Consider the following 26,226-nt stretch of genomic DNA (forward strand, 5'->3'; position numbering starts at 1 on the left):
CTGCTGCTGCTGCTGCTGCTACTGCTGCTGCTGCCGCCGCCACTCAGGTCCTTCCGCCGCCGCGGCGCTTCCCGCCTCCTCCGCGCGGTCCTGCCGGATACCGGGGCGGCAACGGCGCCTCTCACTCCCCTCGCGCTCCCTCGCCCAGAGCCGCCACCGCCGCCTCCTCCTCTGCTGCTGGCGAGGGGCGGGCACGCGGCGCGCATGCGCGGCCCCCCCCGCCCGGCCGGGCCACGACGGCCGCACCGCGCGTGCGCACCGAGCCCCCCGCCCCGGGCGCGCTGTGCCGCGGGCGGTGCGATGCGCAGGCGCACTGCGCTCCGCACACACACACACGCCGGGAAGGCCCCGCGTGCGCAGCCGCGCAGAGGCCGCGCCCCCTGAACGCCCCAAGCCGGGCGCTCATTGGTCGGGGAGCGTTAGCGGGGCGTGGTCGCGGCGCGGAGACACAGAGGACGGCGCGCGCGGGAGGGCGGGGGCGCGCACGGGGTGTGTTGGAGAAGGGGCCGCGCATGCGTGGGCTGCACGTGCCCGCGCGGCCTCGCTGTGGCGGCGCGCGCGAGGCCTCGTGAGTCCCGCCCCCGACCGCCCTGTCCCCTCACGGCCCGTGGGGACAGCGACCCCTCGGTGCGGCCGGGATGGGGCCCGTCATCTTCCCCGGCCGGGTGGCATCGGGGGACAGGGATGGATTTCGGGACCCCCGGTACCCAAACGGTTCTCAGAAGGCTGCGGTGCCCCTGCCTGAGGCGTTCCCTTGGGACTGGGCTCAGCGCTTCCCTGCCGGGAATGAGTTCGCGTTTCCACCCTGCAATGCTCTGGGGATTTGGCATCCACGTCTCCCTGTGCTACCTGCCTTACTTGGTACATGGCACAAAGCAATTATGGAATAACCAGGGTTGGAAGAGACCTTTAAGAATATCATGTCCAATGCTCACCCAGTACTGCCACTGTAAGCCCCCAAACCATCAAAGCACATCACCCAGTGCCAGATCCAGACACCTCTTGAACACCTCCAGGGATGGTGACTCCACCTATTCCAATGCATGGCCACCTTAGCAGGGAAAAATCTCCCTCAAGTATCTTACCAGAATCTCTCAGCTTAAGGCAAATTCCTCTTGTCCCCTCACTGCAGGCAAGGCAGAAGAGACCGGCCCTCACCTCCTTTCAGGTGGTTGTGGAGAGCAATGAGGTGCCCCCTGAGGCTCCTCGAGACTAAACAAACCCATATAAATAACTTGGGACATGCTGTGTTGAGGGCACAGAGCCCTGTCAGTCACATCCAGCTCAGTTACTGGGGAGCTCGACTCCAGAAGGTCACAGAGCTGCCTGCCAGCACACCTGCCACTGCACTGAGAGCAGGCAGACTTTAAATAACCCTTTTTGTCCCTTTCCTGTCCACCTGTCATGGCAGAGCTCAGTGCAGCTCCACAGCTACAACTCGCCCACGTTTGCTCTTAAAGGAATAGCCGAGTCACTCTCTTCTAGCAAAAACAGCAGCACATCATTCACAGCTGAGTGTCAGGATACAGATCAGGTTAAGAAACAAGTAAGGTTTTGATGAAGTAGGAATTTTCTGTCTGTATTTGCTTCCCCAATCATACAACATTAGCATAGCCTTCCTGCTCAATTCCTGTTTTGCCTCTTCAAGTTGCTCTTCTACTGGACCTACTCAATGAGGCCTGGATTAGTTCCTGCCTCTTCAGAAATCTTAGCTATACTTTTCTGAATCCTGCTTCCACCTGTTGCTTCCAAATCCCCATTGTTTTTCCTTTTGTATTCCCAGCTGTCACTTCCCACCAGCTATGTCCTCACTTCCACTGCCACCCACAAGGGCTGCCACATGAGCAAGGTTTGTATTGTGCTTCCTTGTGCAAACAGCAGGAGAGAGGAGCTTCCATCCCTTCTCTGGTTTCACCTACAGCAATTGTAACTGCTGGGCATAAAAGGTAAGTGAAGCACCACAACTTTATGACTGCAAGATTATGAAATCCTTCCCAAGGAGGGGGATGTCTCAAGGCCCTCCTGAAACCCATCATAGCGAGATGACTCTTTCCTTTTTCTGTCTGCATCTCCCAAGATTGATTAATATGGATAATCTTCCAGTTCAGACAAGGTAAAATAATGTGTGGACCTTGGTTTTCTTCCTTCTGTTTCATTTGAGTGTCTTGATTATGCAGTTGTATCTGCTTGGGTTTTTTTCCTCTTTTCTCACCTGTAATTTACTATATTGTCTTTCTCTAGATTAGTCTTTGAAGGTCTACAATTTGAAGTAAAGATGGCAAGTTTGAAAGCTTGTTTCAAGCAGGAACAAGTGGCACCTGTCAGTTCCCTACTAGAACCCCTTGTTTAGTCTATAGATTACCAGGTATTCCTGATGTACACAATTATGGTGATACACTGATGTATCTAAAACTAAGTAATCATGAATTTTAACTGCTGTACTTTAAAAATAAATTTAAAAATCTTAAAAATCCAATATCTGTTTTGACTACCATAAAACTATTATCAACATAAGAAGGTATATTGATTATATATAAATATTTAAAATAATACAATATGTAAATTATAAATTAGTTTAATATCCCTGATACAGTAACAAAATAACACCCAAAAATATAGAGAGTTTATTGATTAATATTCAGTTATTTCCCTTAAAATCTTTCTAATGTTTTCATGACCTGTAACTAACCTCTAAGGCAGTTTTAGTCCTTGAATAACTGCTGAGGGTTTAAATGTACAGTTATAACTGCACATTTTCTTCAAGAATTGACTAAACAGAGTCAATTTTCTTTCTTTGTGAAGGAAATCTCATACTTGCTCCTTGAATTTAAAGTTCAGATCTCCAGTGTTTCTTTCCTTGGTTAGATATGTTACTACAAGACAGAGACATAACTGGTAATCATGCTTATTCTCTGGAATGTCAAGTCAGCTGTAAGTTTTAAACTTGAACCCCCAATCTGGCAGATGAAATCAGAAAATGTGCTAAAATCCTCTCCAATATAATGCAGCGATGTGTGAAAGAAAGAAGAATACATCTTCCCCTAAGTGCTTCTGCAAGGCAAAATGGGCATATATATATATATATATATATATAATCATGCAAGTAAGTCAGTGTAATTAATAGCAACTCATGGTTTCACAGCCTTCCCTCCCAAAAAATTTTAAATTATAGTAGCGAAATATAAAACAAGGATCATTTTACCATCGCTGAAATACAACCAACTGCTTAACAGTTGTGCATCTATGCTGAGAGCCTGGTTTTCCACAAAGAACTTGCAGGCTTGGGCTCTATAGTGAGAACAAAGATTCCACCTTAAAGTGCAAGATAAATTTTTAGAGTTTTTTGAAAGCTTTCAAGTTACTGAGTACACCTGTGAGTTGAAGGCACATTTCAAGAATACACAAGCTTGTACAGGATAGCAAATCCTGACTGGCACATCAGGGCTTGCTGGGAGCCACAGGCAGAGACACAGGGCTGGTTTCCTGTGTGTGATCAGTCTGACAGCCCCCAGGAGCTGCTGAGCCTCCTCGGCACTACACACACAGTTTGGCACACACATTAACCAGTCAAATACCAGCTCCAACTGTTTATTCATCTCCACTAGTCACAGACCTTCCCAGTCAAGCATTCATGTTAGAACTGAAGGGTGAGATAATGACAGAAGAATCTTCCACATGTCCTCACAGTTGTTGCAGTTTAAACCTTCAGATGAAAATATTTCAGGGCTGGTAATTGCCTTGAAGCAGGACAGCAGTTCAGTAACACAGACAACAGGCAGTGACTAACAATATGTCACTGAATAAATCCAGTCATCCTATTCGTATTAGTTTTTATGTTTATTTTTTATGAAATTTCCATTATGACATTATTGCTAAACCTGACTTTTATTTTATTCTACACCAACATCTTTAACTTACCAGAGCACCTGCTTGTAATCCATGAAGAGATGTATGGTCACATAACACCTGTGCTTGTTCCCAGATACTAGAGGCAAAGAGGCAGTCAAATTACTCTTTAAAATATTAAATTGAAAGTCAACAAAACCTTAGACACTTTTGAACAAAATGCATAAGCTTTTCAGACATGTTGAAGACTAGATAAAACTGTACCTTGTGCTTCTGCTAGGAGATACACAGAACGTCCTCTCCATCTTCACCACTCATAGTGAAACAAAGAGAAACAAAATTTCTACAGTCAATTTATAAATGTTTGCTTTCCAGGATTTTAACTCTGGACAATTCTTAAAACTCTTATTTATGATCTCCTCAGTCCTACAGCAGGAAAACTTGCTGAATCCTAGGCAAAGTTGACTATCACTTCTAGATTCAGTCTCTTGGGAATATCACTAGAGGCAAAAATTTTACACTCTGTGTATTTCATCCATTGTCTTGTTTTTGTGGGAATCATTAAAAACTTTCCTGGTTATGTAGAGCACTATTGATATTTGAACTCTCAGGGGGAGTAACCTCTGTCTCTATCCAGAAAGTATCAGATAAAAATAAACATACACAACATTGCTCAGCAAAGAATGGGTACATTAATTACAATTCATTAGTATGACGTTGGCGTTACTCAAAAATTTACAGTGTGTATTGAGTCCCATGTAGGAGTATGGTGACAGAAAAGGTGAGACAAAAGACAGGAAAACATGTAGGAATCTGTCATACACAGTTTTTGCTATAATAATACGTTGTGCACATTATTCTTTTCATCTGAGAATGTCAAAGCTCATTTTAAAAATATGGTTAAATGTAAAATGCTTTGTGAGGAAAGTAATTCTTTTACTGGTAGGTCAACTGAATGCCAAAGTTATTCAGAGTTATTGCTCATTAGAGCCAGAGATGGAACTCAGGAATAGAACTGGTCTCCAACTTCAGCTACATAAAATGCTGCACAAGTTGCCAACAATGATCTGTGAGTGGAATTTGGTTAATTGTGTCAGTCTGTAGGAACAGTTATTATTTTTTGGTATTACAATAGCTCTGAGAGTCCTGCAACTGTAATCCCTGCATTCGAGTTTCTACCTGCACAAACAACAAAGAGTGGCTCTGGCTTGGAAGAATGTGAAGTCTTTCAGGACATAGTTTGACAAACTGTTTTTTGGTAAAAGTTCCTATTTACGCATTCCCCACCACGCATTCCTCCCCTCTTCCCCTTTACACTGTTCCTGCATTGTGCCAGTGATTTTTTTGTGTGTGTGTGTGTTAAATTGAATCTGAATCTGATTTCAATTAGAAATAGTCCACACAACCCCTTTTTTTTAAACTCAGGCTAGTACTCTGATCTGGTTCCCTGGTGCAGATGCAGGAACAATGTAAGAGAGTCCCATGAAGACAGGAATGAAAGAGTGAGGAACACATTGCACGAGTTTCATTTAGCAGAGGTGTTTGTCAAACAGTGCCCTTAACTGAGCCCAACCATGACAAGGTTCTAAATACAACTGGTGTGAAAAAACAGCAGTTTGTTTTTGTAAGTTTTTTTAAATTAACACAAACAAGTGGAATATATCAGTAAACAAAAGAGCAGCTCTGCCACCTCAGGTGATACTGTAAAAACTTTCAGAGTAGAAATTGAGGTCATTGACAAAACAGCTTCCTTTCCCCTTTGGAGTCAAAACTAATGTCTCTCAGAAACACACAAAGGAAATAACCTTTAAACTCCATGTTTGTTTTTGCAGCGGTACAACTGGAAAATAATTTCATCTGCCTTTGTAAAGGGGGGGTGGAGTGGTGTAAAACAAAGTAGAGACCATTTCCCTCCCACCACAGCCGTACATCTATTATCTGACTCACCACTTCTGGGACTCCTTCTGGCAGCTCTGGTTTTATTGCACTGAAAATTCCAGCCTATGAAAATATTCTTTATTTTCAGGTTTATTTTGCTCACTGCTTCGTTCGGGTCAGTATTCCTTCCTTTAGGGGTCTGGAACTCGACATTCAGCAAGGGCTGGATTTTACTGTTCTTAAGCCTTGTGAGAAGGACCAGCTCACTGGAAGGAAGGGGGGAGGGAGAGGAAGGGGGAGGAGAGTCCATATCTGAAGAGAGACTCCAGACTAGAGAAATTTTACTGACATCCATTCAGTTTCCAGCGGGGTCTCCTTCAAGGGCTTTTACTGAGCTCCAAAGGCCCCTGCAATTCACAGCAGCATTTACATGCAACGTTTCCCTCTGGGAGTTAAGGTATAACTGTACTCCTGGATAATAATCACAAAGAATACCACCAGACTCCCATTGAAATGTCAACCAGCCACTACTGTTGTAGAGAGTAACAAAGAGATGCTAATATAATTAATTATGAAGCCTCAGTACCCTCATTAACACATCTTTAGCGCCTAGATCTTTGAAAATCAGCTGTATAAAGTGACTGTCAGAGTTAATTCCTTATAAATTGCCTCCTGTCACATGCCAGCACTGCAGCAAGTTCTCTCAGGCCTTGATGCTAAGAAATCTGGAGGGGTTTTAAGTTCTGATGCAGTTTTATTGGTGTTATTAAAGGTGTAAGCTGTTGCATAAGCAGTTTGTCAGGCTAGAGTAAAGAAAAAAAAAAATGCCTTTAGTCAGCCCAGCTTACACAGTTGGTGGCATAAATAGGAAAAGTTTCAGCCAATTAAATGGAAAACTAAGAACAAAAGAAAAAACAGGAATGAAAGGTGTCACATAATTTGGCATTTAAATGTTTCCGGACCTTTTTTTAAATTTGAGGATTGCAGCCAGTTTATAGCTCGCCCTCCTACTGCTGCCTTTACGACAGCATTCCAGCTCCAGGCCTCATTCCAGAGCATCCTCGTTCCCCTCCACTCCCGCTCACAAATATATATTTCAATAGGCTTAGGCTACATGGAGTTTCAAAACCAGCATGTAATTGGTGCAATTGTCTTTTACACTTCTCCAGAGAGAGCCACATTCATGCTGCTTAAGTCTTGTTTTGTCATGTTTTCCCTTTCTTTTTTTTTTCAAGCTGGACTGGGATCAGTACTCATATTGGGAACCCTACGTATATACTGAAGAAAGAAGTTACAGAAACGGGCTGTATGGGTGTGTTTCATTCTGTTATTTCTCAGTACCAGACTGTCACTCTGCTACAAGATAAAGGGAGGCGATAAAAAGAAAGTGATCATTACAAATCACTTGGCATTTTCTGTGAGCAGTTAGAACACTCACACTGACATATCCAATTTGTCTATACAAGATACTCTGCTTCCCTTCATCTTCCATGTGCTTTTGAGAAGGTGATAATCTTTCTGCAGTGCATGAGTTTATAAAGTTATCTCTCTGTGCTTGTATAATACGTTCCAGGGTTCTTTGTAATCTCTCTTATACTTGGGGTGAAAAAAAATCAAATGGGATATTTGCCATTTAAGAAGTGGCTTTCACAGTAAGTGCTATTGCTGGTCTAGCTAACCTGGCAATATGCAAACTCTCTAAATGGAGGCAAAATTTATATCAATAAAAGCAGTCCTTGCAAATGTGTCTTTTCTGCTGCATTAGCTAATATGGTAGGAACATCATTTTTTTCTCCACTCTTAAATTCTATATCCATACCCCAGTAAAACTAAGATGTATTTATTGAACATTCAGTGTTCATAGAAATGTTTTAGAAATTAAAGTGGCATGCTTGAAATTAAATAAATACAGACATTTCTGAAGAGCAACCCAGAACTATTCTGTGAATTCTGCTTGCTTTACACAAGCACAAATCTGATGGTAGCAAGTAGAATGTAACCATTTATTTCTGAATGTTATTTTTTGAAACCACACTTTTGCTAAGGAGACCAGTTCTGTTTAGAGGATTAATATCTGTCCACATTGCTTTCTAATATAGCCACTGCCTTCGAACATAGCAGTTAAAATTCCAACAACTGTTTGAGATACTACAGACACAATATGAGTTGATGAAGTGATATACAGAACAGATAACTAATTTTTAGTCATGCATGGTTACTGAATATGGGATTAATTTAAGGGATTTCTGTTTTCTTTCATGCTGTCAGCACTGCAAAGGGTCAGGTACCTTTGAGGAGTGGCACAGCAGATTGTAGTTTTATTTCTGAGATGAGATGCTGGACGTGCTGCTACGAACTCAGCAGGAACTAGAGGCTGCTGAGACCAAAAGGAGAGAGACACTGCCAGTCACCTTGTTGACAGCAGCAATCCCCTGCCCAAGGCAGAGACTCCCAGCTGCCACTGAGTTCAGAGCACCATGGCAGCCAGGATTCAGGATCCTGAGCCTTACACAGATGCCTCTTTGGACAATCCATGGCACTCGGCCCCGTGCCAGCTCTGCTTGCCATTCCAACCCTGCCGGCAGTGCCTTTGTGCCCCCGTGGCGGTAACTTGCTGCCACCTGCCACAGAACTTCCCCCCTGCTCCTTCCTGGTCTGGTTACACTTGACTAAAATCTTTGTCTTATTATTAATCATGAAGGAATGAATAGGGGATGAACAATACCTGTACAGGGCAAGAAACTGCACCCATATTTATAACAAACCCCCGACTAATTCTGCAAAGCATAGTAGATCATGATTTTAATGGAGATGGATTATTTTGATAATGTATCATGTCTTTTGGTGTAACAGGACTTCAGAAGCAAGCTGACATCTGCTAAGACAGAAAAATAGGTTTTCAAAGCAAAAAGGGCACAACATTTGCAGGGACATTTGAGAGGGGGGACAGGGAAAAGGAGGTCACAAATTAGAGAAAATGCATGAGTCCATTACAGATGGCAATGGAAAAGAAATAGGTGGGGGATTCACACAGCTTGGGGTAACACACAGAGTCCACACAAGGACCTGAACCCTCATCAAGCTATTGAGCACCTGGTGGGGTACATGGGCATGGGCTCAACACTGACAGTTGTGGGAACCTCACTTCCCCCAAGTTTTGGTGAATTTTAAAATAATTAATTTCTAACAAAAAAGAAACATATGAGTAACTGATCAGATATTGTCCGTACTCAAATAACAAGCACAAAATGTCATCATAAAGCCACTTCAAACTCCAGATTACATCCTTTGGTTAATGCAAAGGCAATAAAGAGTTCAGTGCCCAGGCCTCAGCCAGACCACATCTGTCACCTTGGGCTGTTCAGCAGCACACACATAGGACTGGAACAATTAGGGAACAGAATTAGGTCTTGCTGGTTGTAGAAGCTGGAGAAACAAGTACGTTCTGCAGTGACAATTCTTTGAAACAAACCCTTGCTGTTGGTTGAAGAGTTTTGTTTGTTGGCTGTGGTTTGCTTTGAATAAACGAGAACATCTGTAAAGTTCTGTTCCTCTGAACAGTCATCAATCGCCAAAGGCAATACCTTCGATCCCCTGACAAGCCACTCCCTGCCAGACTAAGCCCAAGAACTCTTTCTCATGGCCGGATTGATTGGCGCATGTTGTTTTATTCATCTTTACATGCATCTTTTTGGGGTGAAAGGAATGGAGGGGAAGGTGTAAAAGGAGAAGGCTCAGTTATGTCTCTCCATTTTCGGGTACAATCTGCTGTTTCGCCTCTCTGGAGCCTCAACGGAACTGAATAGCTGCATTTATCGTAAATCGAGGGCAGCCACTGCACCCACTAGTGGGGGAATTTTTACTGAGATGCAGCTCCGAGCATTTCTTTCGCTCAGGTCACAGCGATCACACGCTGGCGTGCAGCTTCTTGTTACAGCTCACTCTTTTTTTCTGATGCTTTCCTCGCTTTTGTTTTTGTTTTCTCTTCACCTCAATCTTCTCTTGTTTTCTGATGCTGATTTACTCCATTATGTGAAAGTGAAAACTTCCTACACTTTGTCTCCTGAAGCAGGAAGGCAAAAGCACAGATGAGCCCTGTAAAAGCAGCCACTTTAGAGAGACTGGGTAGCCTCAGGCAAATAACAGCCCTCCCCCACTCATCGCCGATTTTGTCTTATTTCTGATGATAAGAAGACAAAAACATCCATATATCTGATACTGCCAGGCCAGGAAAAGAAAAACCAAAAAAACTTAAAAACAACGTAAGATTTCTTGAAATACCTTTGATATATTGAAACCCCAGCAAATCAGAGAAATTGAAATAAAGGATCACAGTGCAGTTACTTAGAACAGTCCTTGTCTGGAGCTGTTTGCTCCTTTCTCATCCTCAGGGAAGAAAAAGCCCAGACATGCACCACAATACAGGGAACATGTTGAACATTTGCAGCAACTTTGCATACTACTTGCTAAAAAAATTTATTTATTTCAGTCTGTTTCACATACTTAAATTCCAGTTTTCTTATCTCTTTGCCATCTCAAAAACCCACAAACTTTTCTCCTTAAGTTCCCCCTGACAAAAAGTTTTTAAATTGCAGTTTTAAATTGCAGTTTGTGCTTAGCATTTTTATGATGATGCAGCCTGTATATTAATTCACACTCATTATATTTACTCCTCTACTAAAGAGTAATATGCCTTGGCAGTTGTAATCATACCAATTAAAGATAATTTAATGATGACTGAAGATGATCTATTTATAGAGGATAAATCTTAAATATTAAGACCCTCTATAAGAAAACCACTGTGCTATTGGGTTCAAATATTTAGTATCAGTTTTTCAACACATGAAAAGCTGCCCCATGCACGGGCCCAGAGCAAGGAGCCTGCCTGCAGAAGAAGTGGACTGGGAAATTGCTCAGAGTTACATCCAGGCAGTCTCTGACTGACACTGCTTGTGCTTCCACATGAACCAGCTGCTGCTGGAGATGCCAAGCTTGAACTTTGGTAATTCAGATTAACTCCTGTGCTAATCAGAGAGAGATGACAGGGCTAAAAGGGCCATCAGTCCAGCTCAAGAGTGTTTATGCTTTCATGTTCTTGGCTCCTCTATGGGGTATTGTGATGGGCCACACCAGCCAGGGGAGAAATCACAGCAGGTACCCAGCCAGGATTTGAAATTTCAGAGGATTTAGTTCCATTGAGACTTTTTGCTTTTGAGGGAGGTGCCACTGAACCTCTTTCTGCTCCAGTTTCACTGTCTGTAAAATGGGTATGAGTTCTTTACCAGGCATTTAGGGATTCTTACTTCATTATTAATTGTGTAGTACTTTAAATTCCTCAGAAGAACCATTGCACTCAGCTGTGATATAAATGAACTTGCAAGTGCTCAAGAGGTGAAAGCACTACGACCACTCTGCCGAGCTCCTACTCTATCCTGCAAGCTTGACGTGTACACAGAGGCCAGACTCCTTCCCAGCAACAGCCAGAATAACTCCACTGAAGTTGGTGCATCTGTGCCTGCTTATGCCAGCACTAAATTTAGCCTGTGCATTCATCATCAAGTTGTTCCACTGAGTTAGTTAGAAAAAATCTCCAAGCAGAGTCATACCTGTTAGGAATAATCACTTACAGAAGCTACATTCAGTGTCCCTGCGGACAGGAACAGCACAGGTTATCCAGGTGCAGGGGCTGTCCCCCGGTACCGGGGCGGTTCCCGGAGAGCCGCCCCGCGGGCGTGCAGCCAGCCCGGCCTCACGGTAATTCCCCCCTCAAAACCACTAGAGAGCAAAGCAACCAGGCAGAGCGCACCGCGGGCACTAGGTGTACATTGAGCCGGCCCCATTTCTGGGCAAACACACGGTCATAGCCAACTGGAGCTTCCCTCACAAGGCGGCCCAGCCCCGCCGCTCCCCCCCGCTCTGCTTTGTCGCCCCCTCCCCGCCGCCATCTTAACTCCTGGCACCCCGCGCCCTTCGCCCGCGCTGCCACTCGTGCCCCCGGCGGCGCGGCGGGACCAGCCGGGCCCCAGCGCAGCTAAGGCGGGAGCGCCCGAAGGGGAAGAAGAAGCCTCCGCCGGCCCCATGGCTCCAGCCAAGGTGCGGGGATAGACCGCACCCCTCTCCCGCACGGAGCCACCGCCCGCCCAGCACCGCCGCTCCACGCCCTTCCCCAACATGGCCGCGCCCGCCTCAGTTTACCGCTCGCGGCCCGGCGGGCTCGTCGCTCGGGTGGCGTCACCGCGCGCCCGTTTCCATGGGAACCGGAGGCGCGGGCCGTGGGAGCGCCAGGGCCGTGACCGCCGGGAGCGACCCACGATCCCCCCGGCACCGCCGGGCCCTCCCCGGCCCCGGCATGTTCGCGGACAGGACGGCACCCGGTGCCGACGTGCAATCGCTGTGGAGGAGCGCCCGGAGCGCGCGCTGCGAGGCGGTGAGAGACCCCCGGGGCCGCCCCGCTCCGCGCTCTTGTACCAGCGGGCCGGGCAGGGGGCGGCTGTCAGGCCTGCGCCTTCCCCGGACCTTCTGGGATCGTGCCCCGACTTGTCCCCATCCTGTTCGTCCGTGACCCCCCGCAGGTCCCGCGGCTCCAGCTGGGACTGAGCTCCCGCTCAGGTCGCTGTTGGCACCGTGCGGGGGCCGGGGCGGCCGGGCCTGTGTCTGTCCCGGCTCTGTCCCGTCAGCCTTTTGCTGATTGAGCCCCTGTGTGCGAATTGGCAAAGAACCGCCCGAGCGGCTGCCGCCCCGCAGTTTGAGAGCTGCTAATGCTGCGCTGTCACTGTGTGCGCTGCTCGCTCTGCGTTACTCTGGAGCTCGCTACCTTCTTGCCTTCTCCCGTCCTTCCCATTACATGCTTTAGAGCACTGCATGAATCTGACTGGTATTCGGGCATCTCTGTCTCCGGTCAGATTTTGGGAAGGTCACAAACGCATCACCAAGAGCTGGGCAGGTACGGAGGTACCCTGTGTTTAACCATGAACCAGAGCTGTGCAGAGGAGCTGGAATGTCTCCGTGAGACGGCAGGAAGGGGAAAGTGCTTTGAATGCATTGTGCAACACCTGTTTTTCTGCTTGGATTATAGACTGCCTGTCTTCTTTTAATAGAAAACTTGCCAGACTGTGAAAATTTCAACAGCAGAAGCTGCAGCACAATCTTATACAGCCCGAGATGCTGCGGTGCAGACAGAACAGAGCAAAGATGCTTTCCAAGACTTCCAGCAAGAAGTCCAAGTAGATTACACCAGGCTTCTGTCATTCCTTCAGAGAGTGGAGGATACTGTTATCAAAGAGCTAAATAAAAACTGGAAAAGTCATGCCTTTGATGGCTTTGAAGTGAACTGGACAGATCAGGATGAAACAGTAAGTGACAGACTTCAGGTCATTGTCCAAGCAGAGTTGGTTACAGTTACTCTAAGTTGTTAGTTCTAGTCCTTATTGCTGTGATTGTTCTTGCCAATAATATAATATTCTAATTATAAATAATTCCAATAATATTTCTAATAATTAAACATTACCAGTTGGGTTGCCTTGGGGCTTTTTTTCAGCTTTCTGCTTGCTTGGTAAAACTGCTCTTCCTGCTGGTAACTGAGCTGTAGCAGCAGCGAGAGGAGGAAGCCTGCAGTTGGTGTAGGCTTTTCTTCAGCCTCTTCAGAGCACTCCAGCCTAGCAGGAATCTAGGAACAGTTGCAGTCAGTGAGTTGGCAGCTCTGCCTGCTTATATTATGTTTGTTTAGTGCATGGTGCTCAGGAATGGAAGCAATTTGTGTCAGACAGTACATGTTGGGACTGGCATTTTCAAACTGTTACTTGTGGAGCTCAGCAAGTGCCAAACTCACACCTGGCAGCTGCTGTAAATTCTTAGGCACAGCCTTCCAGAGCTGTGCACTCTCTGAGAGGTTGTGTTTGAGTGACAGTTGTGTTGTGGGTTTCTTTCCCAACAGGGATTCAACAACCTTTTCACATAAAATCTTGAACTGAGGAAAACTCACACTGTCACCAGACAATCACATCAGGGGTGGGCACAAACCTCATTTCTCTCTGTTCAGAGATTGTTGTCTCAGTGCTTGGATTTGACCTCTTCCAGGTGTTGTGTTTGCATACATTGTCATACCCAGAGGCTCAGGATCAAAACCTGCAGGTCACCAGTGTTTCATGGAATGCCACGGGATCTGTCATTGCATGTTCCTATGGCCGGTGAGTATCCAGATGGATTTGGGAGTGCAGCTGAGGCTGATGTGATGTCTCAGGCTGGCCTGAGGACTACATATGTTTACTTTCTCTGCAGTAATAGGCTGACATATCTACATCTATATTTATGTCTATATCCACTCTTTATGCAAGTTAAATAATTAATCTTCAAAGTAACAAAATCTCAGCCAAGTACGGAATTACATCTTTTATTTCTTTTACCTTCTGCCCACCCTGAAAATGGATACATGATCTTACTGATTTGTTTCTAGGTAGATTCTGTTTGAAAAATTTAAAGAGCAGATGCACTTGCAAATATCTGTAAGTGAGGTTTGGGAGAATGCACTTTATCTTCACTGAGATCATGATGTTTAATGTGGTCTCTGAGCACCCTGGATGAACCTGGCACCTGTTCACACATGTGCCTGGTGCCATGGACATGTAACAACACATGTTTAAGGATTTCTGAAATAAGGGTTTCACAAATCATTTATCTAATCCATCAATATCATTAGCAGCCCCCTCTGTCTTGGCCCTACTGCTGTCCTATTTTTTTTTAATGCTCCCCTTTCCTTAGATTAAAAGCCCCAGCAAAAAGGGTATCCATGAGAGAGTGTATAGGGAAGAGTAAAACAGGGCAAACCTGTATGTTAGTTGCTCCTTCTGCTCTCCCAGTCTACAACTGTTTGCAGATGAGGATGTGGTTTCTGTGTCTGTGGGTACCCTCAGCAGAATTCCTTCCATAAACTTTCCATATGCACCCTTTTGATTGTTCCCATTATTTGAATGGTGAATAGGTTTTGGAATAGGGAAATTGTACCCAAAATTTACTGGCTGCCACTTTGTTTTAAGCACAGACATGTGCCCTGTCACATCTTGTACAAACCAGCCCACAGAGAAGTTCCATCCCCTCATGAATCCTTCATGGCAGGACACAAAGCAGCACTTTGAGGTGACCAGTGGGGAATCTCAGAGCTCTGCTGGATTGGAATCCTCTGGAACACACAAAGCAAGATGTAGCTTTTTGTTTTTCAGGTTGGATGATGGGGACTGGAGCACAGAAAAATCCTATGTTTGCACCTGGAATCTGGACAGAAGAGGGTTGAATTCACAGCATCCTGACCTGGTGGTGGATGTTCCCAGTTCTGTCATGTGCCTGGCTTTCCATCCCTCCCAGCCATCACTGATAGCTGGTGCGTTGTTCTTACCTCAGATATACTTGAAACATACCCTTTTTTCCTGCAGCCTGGATCCTTTGGTTTCTCTCTCTGAGTTCAGCCTCAGATTTCCTGTAAAGGAACAGTGTTGCAGCTCCTTAAACCGACAAACTAACACCCACCAACACAAATAAGTGCACTGTTGCATCTGAACTGGGACTCTTGCTGCCTCTTCAGTGACACCTGCCTTTATATCCCCTTCTCAGAGAGAGGTGACAGAAGGAAATCCAGCCCTGGCTGTAAGGGAATAAACTTATTTCAGCAGAGCAATATTCTCTTACACCAGAACTGGCTGTGCCCTGCACAGAACTGCCCAGCCTTTGAAGCTGGTGGGTCTGTTTCCACCATTGCTCCATTTGTGCATTTGTTCTGAGCTGTCAGACCTTAGATGTTTTATATTTGTCTTTTCAGGTGGCCTATTCAGTGGGGAGCTGGTAGTGTGGGACACCAGCAGGACAGAAGACCCTGTGATTTGGAGGACAGGGATGACAGAGGACACCCACACTGACCCAGTCTATCAGGTAACAGAGAACATTGACAGCAGGCAGGGCTGGGGCAGGTGAGAGTTGCCACTGCTCTGTGTCATCCCTTTGGTCCCCATCCACAGCTAGGCAGTTCACAGATATGTCAGCAGTTAATATTCTTTTTTGGTTGGCTATTTCCCCCCAAATCTAGCTCCTGAACAGGCACTTAGCCTGTAAAAAATGACTTCTCACTGTCCAGGATAAATGAAGAGCAGACCTATTCCCAAACTATAATCATTTATTATGGGAGATGCAGCCAATGATACTTGGAGTGGTTTAAAAACACAAATGGGAAACTGATCCTTGGAAGCTTAAAGCCACATGCTTTAAGGGCTTTTATGAGCATGTCATGCAGCCTGGCTTCCTAAGGATTTTGCCCTTCTGGGGCCTTGTGACTCTGGACATTCTGTGTATTTTTCTCATATGCTCCTCAGGAAAATGCTGTTGTTTGGAGCTGGGTGAAAGTGCCATAAATGCCCATCCCAAAACTGAGAGCAGGTGAATCATACAAACTGCAATGGAGATGCAGCCCTAAACACTGGATGTGTTTCTCTTGTTGCATCTGTGTCTGCACCAGCTCCCAGCAGAAACTTGTTTGGTGTCAGGCTGGTGCCTGGCTCTGCTCCTGTGTCTGGGTAGATCCAGTCGCTGCAGGCTGCATGGGCTGGGTCGTTGTGACAGTCCCCGTTGTCCTGAGCTCCTGGCATTTGGAACAGGTTAACTGGTTACCTGACACCAAGCACAGAAACCACGCCCGGCTGTTGAGTGTGGCGACAGATGGGAAGATCCTCGTGTGGAGGGAGGAGCGGGATGGGTGGCTGGCCTTGGCTGAAGGATTTGCCATCGTGGCTCAGCAGATCCCTCGCAGCACTCGGCTAAAGAAGGTGAGTTCAGCAGCTCAGAGAGTGCCCTTTCCACAAAAACAGTCTGAACTTTGGAGCTTCAAGAAGGGCCAGGAAAAGCCCCTTCTGAACACACACACCCTTGAGCCACAGCTCCTTTGCCACATGGAAATCATTCTTGGAAGACTGACAACAGCTGAGGTTTTGCCATGCTCTAAAGAGAAGTTGCTGGGATGGAGAACTTGTAATGTTAATTCACGTGAACCCCATTGTAGGAAGGATTCAGTGCCACAGACACAGAGCTGTCACAAGCTGTGCTGTGAACAGCCCGCTGGGTCCCCAGCAGGCTCTGTCTGCCTGTGCCTCTCTCTGGAGCCCCAGCTCACACCAGGTCTGTCTCTCTTTCCCCAGGTGGCCTGGGGAGAGGCAGCCGTGGGGGTGACCTCGCTGTCCTTCTCACACTTGGATCCCGGTGTGTTTATTGTGGGTGTGGAAGGTGGGTATTCCCTGAGGTGCTCTGCCATGGCCCAGACTCCGGCGGCTCTCCCGCGGCCGGCTGGCTCCGTTCCCCTCAGGGCACCGGCAGAACTCGCCTTCTCCCCTCATGCTGGGCCCGTGTACTCCGTGAGCTGCTCACCCTTCCACAGGCAAGTGCTGCATGTGGGACACTATCACTGCCTGGCTCTAAAAACAGATTTTTCAAATAGCCCCTGGGAGTGTGTACAAGTTTTAGAAAAAGGGCCAGCTGGCATTAGGAATGTCCCGTTGCAGGAGAAACAACGTGCACTGGCTCTGGTGAAGCTGCCTACTGGACTATGAGGCATGTGGGCACAGAAGCACCATTCCTTAGATCATCCTGGCTGTTACAATTAAAACTCAGTTTAAAGCCAAGGAGATGAGAAAGCCCTTCACTTAGGCAGATCACTAAATATCTTACTGAAGATTTTTCTGAGATCAGTAGCTGCCATAATTTAAATGAGAAGCTCCCATCTCTGCCAGCAATTCACCCACCATCCGTGGAGGCCCCAAGCCCTGTTTCTGTGAAACATGCTGACAGCCCAGGTTTGCATTTAATTTGCATGAGACAAGCCCAGCTCGAACAATGCTCAGCTCTAGATCAGCAGTTCTCAGGCAGCCCTGGCCCACAACCCATCAGTGGTCAATACAAGCCCTCATTAAGCTTAATTGAGGGCAGTAACAAAGCTGCATCTCTACAGCCCACAGCACAGCCTGGCAATTGCTGCTTTAGGAAACACAGACCTTTACAAAGCAGGAATATTGTCTGAGGTCATGCTCCTTGACTGATTTTTGTTCTTTATCGTTAGCAGTAAAACAATAAGAGCTGTTTCTTGCTTCCTCCCTCCCCCAGGAACCTCTTTCTGAGCTGTGGGACCGATGGACAAATTCACTTGCACTCCATGTTGCAGACACAGCCCCTCTTTGCTCTACAGTTATCAAAGAAATACCTGTTCTGTGTATGCTGGTCTCCAGTTCGACCACTGGTCTTTGCAGCTGCATCTGGGGAAGGCAAGTAACTGCAGGTGTCTCCTCTTAAGCATAAAATTAAGAGTGTGCTGGGTATTAATTAGTCAAGTTGATTGTACTGATTAGCAGATTCCACAAGCACAGAGCAGTGGCTATTGTTTGTACTGTGTAATTATACAAAGTAATTTCTAACTTTAGCGAGGTGAACCAGCAAAGTTATTTCTCACTTCTGATGGTACTTTTAAATCTGTTGCCACAGTCATTCACAGGAATACAGCACAGCAAGATCACTGTGGCTAAATCTATTTCCAGCTTGTTTTTGACATCTACTTCCAGAACTAATGGTTTAAAATGAAAACTTTTTCCTTAGAAAATTGCCCAAACAGTTTTGAGTTAAAGAATGGAGATTTCACAGAATTTGGCAAGCTAGTTTCAGGTTTCTGACAGCAGAACAAATCCATGCTGCCTGCAGTAATGTCAGCTGTCTGTCACAGCCTAGACACCCATCAGCAGGGGAAACAGGTTAAAAATAACTCTCAGTGCCAGACAAAGCAGATACTCACCTGCTGTTAGATAGGATGTCTGTTGCCATGAAGCTGCAATGAGTGTCTGTGTCTGCAGGAGAGGTGCACCTGTTTGACCTGGCGAGGAGCATGCAGAAGCCCACAGTGTCCCTGAAGCAGTCCATGAACGACTGCCCTGTGTATTGTCTGGAATTCAATACCAAGCACACACGGCTCTTGGCAGCAGGGGATGCTTCTGGGACAGTCAAAGTCTGGCAGCTGAGCTCTGACTTCACCGAGCAGGGACCAAGGGAAACGAGTCACCTGGAGCAGCTGGCAAGTGAGCTCATGGACTGAGGAAGCAGCACAACAGCTGTGTGAAGCTTTTAACTGCCCTGACTCCAGGAACAGTTCCCCACTCACTGTTCCAGTGTTGGCCTGGAAAATACAGGTAACCAACAGCTGGAGTTGCCTCCACCTAACAGTTAAATTTGCATTTAACCATTAAACACAAGATGATGTGGTTCGACCAGTAACTTTTATTGAAGCACACTGCAACATGTTTCTTTTCCCTAAGAGTTTTAAGCTAAGCACTTTAAGGTTACATCATAAAGTAACATTGATTATTGTAGAGCACAAAGAGAGAGAGACACATGCAGAGCTACAGTCAGCAAACGTGAGCATGTCCTTTGCATCTTTTGGTACTAGTGTTCCAGATCAATTCACAAAGAGTGAACGTGTAAATTCTATGTAGTCGTAGGCAGAAGGCAGTTCCCTTCCCTTGCCATCCATGTAGGGTTTCATGTGAGAGATGCAATAATCGGCCTGTTCCCGGGTCAGGTTCTGAAAGAGACACAGCTTGGGGGTGAGAGGGCTCTGGGGCTGCCAGGGGGCACTGACAGGCAGCTCTCCCATTCCCCAGGGCAGAAACCAGAGCAGCACAACTACGCCCAGCATGGAAATGCTCTGGCTGTTGGCACTCCTTGGTTAAGGGTTGGAAGGCCTGACCGGAGTCTTCCCACTGAATAGAAGACAGAACAGGTAACTGGGACAAGGAAGCACTGCAAACTCTTTATTTTCCTGCCAGCTGGTGGTATTCAGACAGGAAAAACTTGCTGTCTTGGCAGGGCAATGAGAGGGAGGAGATGTTCATACTGTCTAAACTTAGGCTCAAGCTTTTCCTTTGAATTGCTGTCTGGAGAAACATCCTCCATCTAGTTTCCCAGAAAATGGAAGGGAAGTTCTGAGGACAGTGTCCTCCCTTCCAGGCCTTTGAGTAGCTCTTGTTTTATTCAACCTGAGCAGTTCATTGGTACGTAAAGCTTTTCCTCTTCCTCTGTAGAGCCAAGAAAGCAACTGAGCAGCATTTCTGTGTTTCACGGCAATTTCTGTGTTTACTGCAGGGGAATTTCCTGGCAGGGTCAGAACTGACTCAGGCCCAGTGACATGACCCTCTAAGCCATTAGTGCTGGGCTTTATCTATGAACAAAAGTTTTGTGTGTTCCTCCCTGGGGGTCAACAACCAGCACTTACCTGGTAGAGCTCCTCCTTGGTCACGTAGGGCTTCCCCTCGGAGCTGAGGGCACGGAAAGCACTCTCGATCTCCTCGCTGGATTTCACGTTCTCCGTTTCCCGGCTGATCATGAAGGCCATGTACTCCTGCAGTGAGACGTGTCCATCCCTGCCAGCAAAACACAGTGTGAGCACCAGAGCAGAGCACTGCCAGACCCTCCAGAGAGGGGCTGGAACTGTTCTGGAAGGACTGGAAGTTTTAATGCAGGAGACTCACACCAGATCATTTTCTGAAAGTGAATTTCTTCTTTACAAGCATCAGTCTTACCTTCCCCAAAGGCTTTCACATGAGTCATTGTAAAAACAACCACAGCTCTCAGCCTTTGAAGGACCTTCCAGCTAACTCCCCAGCCAGTACCTCCATGTGTTTTGCAGTACAGAAAGGTCCAACTCACATACCTGTTGGGATCTACAGTGTCAAGAATAGACTCAAACTCAGGGTCTGGCTCTCCTTCCTCAACCATGGGCAGATCGTAGCCGAGAGAGCGCAAGCAAGACTTAAACTCCTGGTGATTAAGTCGTCCAGATTTGTCCTTGTCAAAGTGCCTAAAAACATAAAACCAGAACCCATGTGTGTCAGTTACTGAGTCCTGAAACTGTAAAGTGGGCTGAAAACTAGATCAAGGCCCTATGCTGGACAAATGAGTTTGTATCAATAAATAGTTTAATCTAGCATACATGAAAAATATGCACAAATTCTTGACTTTGCTTTAAAAGCAACCCTCTCCCACCAAAAAACTCCTATTTGTATTCCCAGCTGGAATTGGCACTGCCAGCAGCAGGGGTTGGGGGCTGTTGCTCTCTGACAGATAATGGAGCAGCTCAGCACAAAGTGGGGCAGACAACAAAGGAGCCAAGAATGGATCCTACAAACAGGATGCATGTGCCAGAAATATCTCCCAAGCCTTCCTCTGGCACGTGTTCCTTGCAACTCACTTGAACATCATGCTGAACTCCTTCAGGGCCTCCTCGGTGACTCCAGTGGTGTTCCTGAAAGGGAAGCAGCAAAGCTGATGAGCAGTTCCTGAGCTGTGCTACTCTGAGCCCAGCAGCTGCACCACACAGTGAGGACAAAGGAGCAAACAACCATTCCATGTGGGAACACTTGTAATCAGTTATTCCACAGAATAAAACTGTTCCACTAAGATCCTGCTCTTGCTCATGGCCAACAGGATCTACTCCAGAACTGCTCACTTCATCTCTCAGAAGGGAACTGAGAGGTGGTGGGGATGTACAAGCTCACTGCATCCACTGGTCTGAGCACAGGAGACTCCTTAGCACAGACCTGGCTGCAGGCATGGGCAGCTGTGGCTCCTGTCCTTCCCCCCACCCCCAGTCAGACACTTCAAACCACACGTGGGCCAGGCAGTACCGAGCTTGGATCTGCTGTTCCAGGTTGTGCTGCATCCTCATTCCCAGCTGGTCCAGCTGGTCCCACTGCTGTGCCAGCCCCACAGTGCTGTGTTCTGTGTATTTGTTGTCCAAGATAAGTGCCTCTTCCATGGCTGCTCCAAGGTCCTCAATCTTCTTCAGCTGGCTCCTCATAGCTCGGATCTCTTGGTGCTTGCGCTGTGAAAAGGGAGCAAAGAGGAGAGATATCATGGGGCACCAAAAACAATACCACCCAAAAAACAACAACAAAAAACCCCACCAAACCAGAGGCTGGCAGGGGAGGAAGGGTTATACTCTTCTTTTTCTCCTAGGATTTTATGTCCATATACTAGGATTTGTGAAATAAGATTCAGAGCAATGTTCATCTTCATGCTCACTATCAACCAGGGTTTGCAAACCACTTCTGGAAATGTGTTGAAAACACTATATCCTCTCTGCCCTACCCCAGCCCCTTTAGGAAAAAGGAAAAAAAAATTAAAAAAGACATCAGTGTTGTTTAATGGCCTGCGATGTAAGTAGACATCAGATATGTAAACAGATAATCCCAGAGGTCTCTTCAGTATTCCAAATGTCTAAAATCAATTAAGATTTTCCCACACAATTGCATGCATTTCCCTTCCCGCCCTGTGTTCCCAAGCCAGCTGGAAAATATGTTTTAGACATGGGTGCACATCGCTTACTTTAGTAGCTTCCAGCTGTGACTCCAGCGTTCCCGATTCTTCCACCATACATGACCTAAACATGGAACAACAGTGAGAGAAGGCACTTATCTCATAAAAAAATGGCATGTGGGGCTTGAAATTAACAGTCCTTCCTTGAAATGAAAAATCCTTTCAAATATTTAATCACTAGTTTTGTGTTTTGTTTATTCTGACTCATCCTATTTCAGACTGACACCGTACATTTTGTCTGATTCTTATTTCTGTATATAGTTAATTTCTAGCCCCATTTGAAAGGCAACGTGATCAGCAGCCACACTTCATGCCAGACTCAAAGCACCCGCTTTACTGGACCTCATGGAATTAGAATTTAGTGCAGTCCCACCCCCCTGCCCCGTGCCCAGCACACACCACACACACCAACTGCAGGTGAGTCACTGGGGATGGGCTGTATTTGCAGTCAGGTACAGGAGCTCTACAAAGGTGTGTTACAAAGGGTAAAATGAGGGTAAAAAAAAAGATGGTGAGAACTACTGGTTTGGTTGAAAAGTAATCTTAATGTGGCATAATCCTTGCAGAGAGCTACAGACCTCTGCTGCTCAGCAGTGCCTGGTGGAAAGGTGCCTTTCCCACCCCACCTCTCCATGCTGCACCCAGAGCTGCTGAGGTTCAGCCACTCTGCCCAGTGATTTCCACCCTGAGCTTTACATGCAGGTCCCCACAGTGGCCAGGGGCTCCAAGATCTCCTTCATACAGACTAGCTATGGACAGTCTCTGGATGCTGCTTTTCCCCCACCCCAAGATCCCAAGCAATGTCTAAGCAGCCGTGTTTGGGAATCTCTGTCCTTCCAACACGTACGGTGAGAGCTCGCACTGGATGACCCACACATGGACAGTGAGTCTGGGTGCTGTGCAGGTGGGGTGTCCTCTGACTCTGGGGTATTAAAGTTCCTAAAACCTGAATCTCTGGTATTTCAGTCACTAAAACCAGGTTTTTTCATCCCCACTGGACTCTGTCTTCCCATGTGCTTTTGAGCTTCTTGAGAATGGGGATTTCAAGTGCTGAATCACTCTGTAGCAATGAAAATACACCAAACATCTGGGTGTTTCTCACCACAGGGTTAAGGCTCAGACTCAACGCCCGCCTAGAGATGAAGCGCACGCCCAGAGCCTTGAGCAGGAAGCTGGGAACCAACCGTGGAAAGAACCAACAGGGAAACAAACCTCCAAGCATCTCTAAGCCGTGAAAGTTAGTTGGAAGGAAAGCGAGCCTTGGAATTAACGAGTGCGTTTGAAAACCAAAGTGAGGTAAGAAAATAAGAGGAAAAAACCTTCCAGATAGATCATCCCCAACTTCATACTGATAGACACGAATGACACGACGATATGCTATGCTAGTCAAAGGAAAGAAACCAAGTAAATTCCAAAAAGGAAGAAAGAAAGAACAGAGGAAAGAACACACCAAAACACGGCCAACTGCGGTGGAGCCACACTCCAAGCCAGCACTGCCTTGCAGCAAACAAGCAAGTACTTAATGAGAGAAAATTATTTAAATGCTGGTTGCACATACACAAAAATAAACCGTTACTATTTTCATGTAAGTCACAAAAAAGTGAGTCTCACGAAGAGACAAACTGAAGTTTTGCAGTTAGCTCATCTACAGATTATTCAAAAGCATTTTTCTTCCTAAACTCCAAACTGTACTTACTCCCTTCCCTGAAGAACATCCCTCCCAGGCAGTGGCTGGGCACACACAAGCTGCAAAGCAAGGAGTGTGCATGGCAGCTCTTCTGACACTTCCCTGAAGCTCTTCCCTCTTGCCAAGCCAGGCTAAGCACAGCCAGTGCCTCTTGGATCCAAATCCACTTTTTTTAATCTATTCACAGAGAATTAGGGACAAATTCTGCCTGGCATATCAGCAGCCCTCTGGTAATTGGTTCAACAAAAGAGCCTGGCATGAGGATCTCTAACTCTGACCCTGCATCTTTCAGTGAATGGCTCCTTTCTCTTCGCTCGTTCTTGGATACCAGAACTAATCTACAACACTGCTTGACAAAGGAGCAGGGAATTCAGCATCCATTCCAGGAAAATCTGCTTGGTTCCATTAAACTGTACAACAAAACCACGGCAAACTATTTTTATCTGTCAGAACACAAGAAACTGATCATTACAGAGCAAATAAGCAGCAGGATTATCTGTAAAGATTCCACCCTTTTATTAGGAAAAGCTTTCTCTTTAGGAGCAAGGCCCTGGCCTCCTCCAGCCTGGTGCACAGGCTCACACACAGCCTCTGCCCTGGCCCAGAGATTGCTGGCATTTGACATCACATCTTATCACAAAGCTTCCACTGTGCTGCCACTTGTCCTGCTGAAGGAATTTAACTGGACAGACCCATTTGCAGAGGCTTTGGTAGTCTGAAAACATTTAGAGATCTTATTATTTCCTTTCCACTTCCAGACAAATGGCCAACACACATTCTCATCAGGAACCATTACTGTGGACACAGTGGGCTTAAAACTGCTGGCAAACTCCAACAGCTTCTTGGATTCATGTTGGAAGGTTGGTTTTCTCTTGTCAAGCCTAAAATCTGTGTGGACCATGGTTTGCAGCAGATTAAAAATGGGCAGTTCATATTTGCAGACTTTAAGATTTTAAGGTTTAATGTTTTAAGATATATAATTTCAGAAAAATGTTCTCCTTATCAAAACCAGTCAATACTTTGGAGATGTCACTGTTCTCAGAATAGTTATGGTCAAATGTTTTATTTTACTAAGAAAGTCTCTTCAGCTGAAAAACTAGAAATGTCAGAATAGCCTGCCTTTGGAAAGCAGCTATATTGTCACATATCTTCTCAAATCAAGGGCCTTTTCCTGTGCAAGCCCTCAGAGAAAGCAAGAGCAAAAATCAGGAATTCCATGGTGTGCCAGTGGCTGCCTGTTGTAATTCTGCTTTTGACTAGGAAATTGTTGTTTCTACTGGTTTATAGTTAACTACTCCAAGATCTTGTTTCCTGTGTCTGTGCACCTCAGCAAAAGGTTGCTTTTTTCAAATAAGAGGAGTTTGAGCACAGCTTTCACAAGCAACGTAATGACAGGAGAAAACACACAGAGCAGAACACGTCACCAAAATTTGAAAGATATAAAATTTAATACTAACCCATCTAGCAGGTAAGTCCTGTAGAATGTGAAGATCCAAACATCAGGCAGCAGGACAGAGACAAGACAGTAAGAGAGGGATAGAGATTCGGGTGGGAAGCAAACATCAAAAAGTTAAAAATCATATTTATATTTCATTATTTCATGAAGACACATACAGAACTATTTGTAAATACACAGACAGAGAATCACAGGTTACAAGGAACAGAACTCACCTCCTCTGACCCCAACCAGAACCTATCAGAGCTGCTGACAGCACTGAGTGCAGGCACCTGCAATCCTCAACCTTGAGACTTTCTATTTCTAACACAATTGTTAAATCTTTACTCCCTCTCCTCAGAGGTTATTATTAGACAGTAGCCCAGGGAAATGATAAAAGTTTTAAGCTCTTTTCACATCTTCTTTCTCTATTTGAACTCCAGTAAGATTCCCAATACACAATACAGAAGGGGCATTAACAGAAACACTGCACTTCAGAATCTGCTTGGAGCTATTTGTGCTCCACCTCCCCAGCTGTGCTGCAGCCTAGTTCAGAAATAACTGGAGAAAAATGAAGTCCTGGATAACTGGAATTACTGCAGAAAAATTAATTCTGAAATAGAAACCTTTTTTAAGTCTGGTGTTTCAGGGCTTTCCTTTCCCCTGTAGCTAATGAGGCCTCCCCCAAATCCCAGATGCAGGGAATGGACAAGATCTGATGAGCTGTTTTTCAGGAGACATTTACAGCTTTGACAGTCCAAAGAGATGGAGGATGCACGCAAATACTACCTAAGGGATTCTGTAAGGGCAGGTCCTGGAAAGACAAACTATACCTGGTCTCCTGAATCCACTGATGGAAGGCATTGGCATGCTGAGCAAATTCCTGACGCAGTTTGTCATTTTCTTCCTGCCTTCGCTGTTCCTTCTGCAGCTCCAGTTCACGTTCCTGAGAAATGAACAACAGTAATCTCAGAGAAATAAAGGGATTGGTCTC

At 46.0% G+C, this 26,226-nt stretch overlaps 3 protein-coding genes across 16 annotated transcripts in view; 1 reads left to right on the forward strand and 2 right to left on the reverse strand.

Annotated features, from left to right (window-relative positions):
* The window catches only part of SET (SET nuclear proto-oncogene), an 8,933-nt gene extending 8,727 nt beyond the window's left edge, over positions 1–206 (reverse strand). Inside the window, exon 1 of the mRNA XM_033518540.1 lies at positions 23–206. Within this exon, the coding sequence (XP_033374431.1) occupies positions 23–206 (184 nt within the window). The remainder of the gene's footprint in view (positions 1–22) is intronic.
* Positions 207–638: 432 nt separating this feature from the next.
* WDR34 (WD repeat domain 34) lies at positions 639–19,004 on the forward strand. Its single transcript, XM_015644692.3, has 12 exons — positions 639–861; positions 1,233–1,546; positions 1,784–1,926; positions 11,674–12,151; positions 12,822–13,076; positions 13,801–13,910; positions 14,940–15,097; positions 15,533–15,642; positions 16,362–16,529; positions 16,899–17,134; positions 17,857–18,014; positions 18,594–19,004. The coding sequence occupies exons 1-12, from the start codon at positions 639–641 to the stop codon at positions 18,830–18,832; spliced, it is 2,592 nt and encodes an 863-aa protein (XP_015500178.2). The 3' UTR covers positions 18,833–19,004.
* The window catches only part of SPTAN1 (spectrin alpha, non-erythrocytic 1), a 46,144-nt gene continuing 38,912 nt past the window's right edge, over positions 18,995–26,226 (reverse strand). For 6 of the 14 annotated variants that reach the window (XM_015644685.2, XM_033518362.1, XM_033518368.1 and 3 more), the window contains 9 exons: positions 26,066–26,178; positions 25,255–25,272; positions 23,430–23,492; positions 22,120–22,174; positions 21,420–21,616; positions 20,984–21,037; positions 20,447–20,593; positions 20,009–20,156; positions 19,000–19,318 (listed from right to left, as the gene is read on the reverse strand). In XM_015644685.2, the coding sequence (XP_015500171.1) occupies positions 19,193–19,318; positions 20,009–20,156; positions 20,447–20,593; positions 20,984–21,037; positions 21,420–21,616; positions 22,120–22,174; positions 23,430–23,492; positions 25,255–25,272; positions 26,066–26,178 (921 nt within the window). In that variant the 3' untranslated portion in view covers positions 19,000–19,192. Of the gene's footprint in view, positions 19,319–20,008; positions 20,157–20,446; positions 20,594–20,983; positions 21,038–21,419; positions 21,617–22,119; positions 22,175–23,429; positions 23,493–25,254; positions 25,273–26,065; positions 26,179–26,226 lie in introns of all 14 variants that reach the window. The other 8 variants (XM_033518373.1, XM_033518371.1, XM_033518369.1 and 5 more) reach the window with 3 other exon arrangements.

The sequence above is a fragment of the Parus major genome, chromosome 17 (genome assembly GCF_001522545.3).
Source record: "Parus major isolate Abel chromosome 17, Parus_major1.1, whole genome shotgun sequence".
NCBI classification, from domain to species: Eukaryota; Metazoa; Chordata; class Aves; order Passeriformes; family Paridae; genus Parus; species Parus major.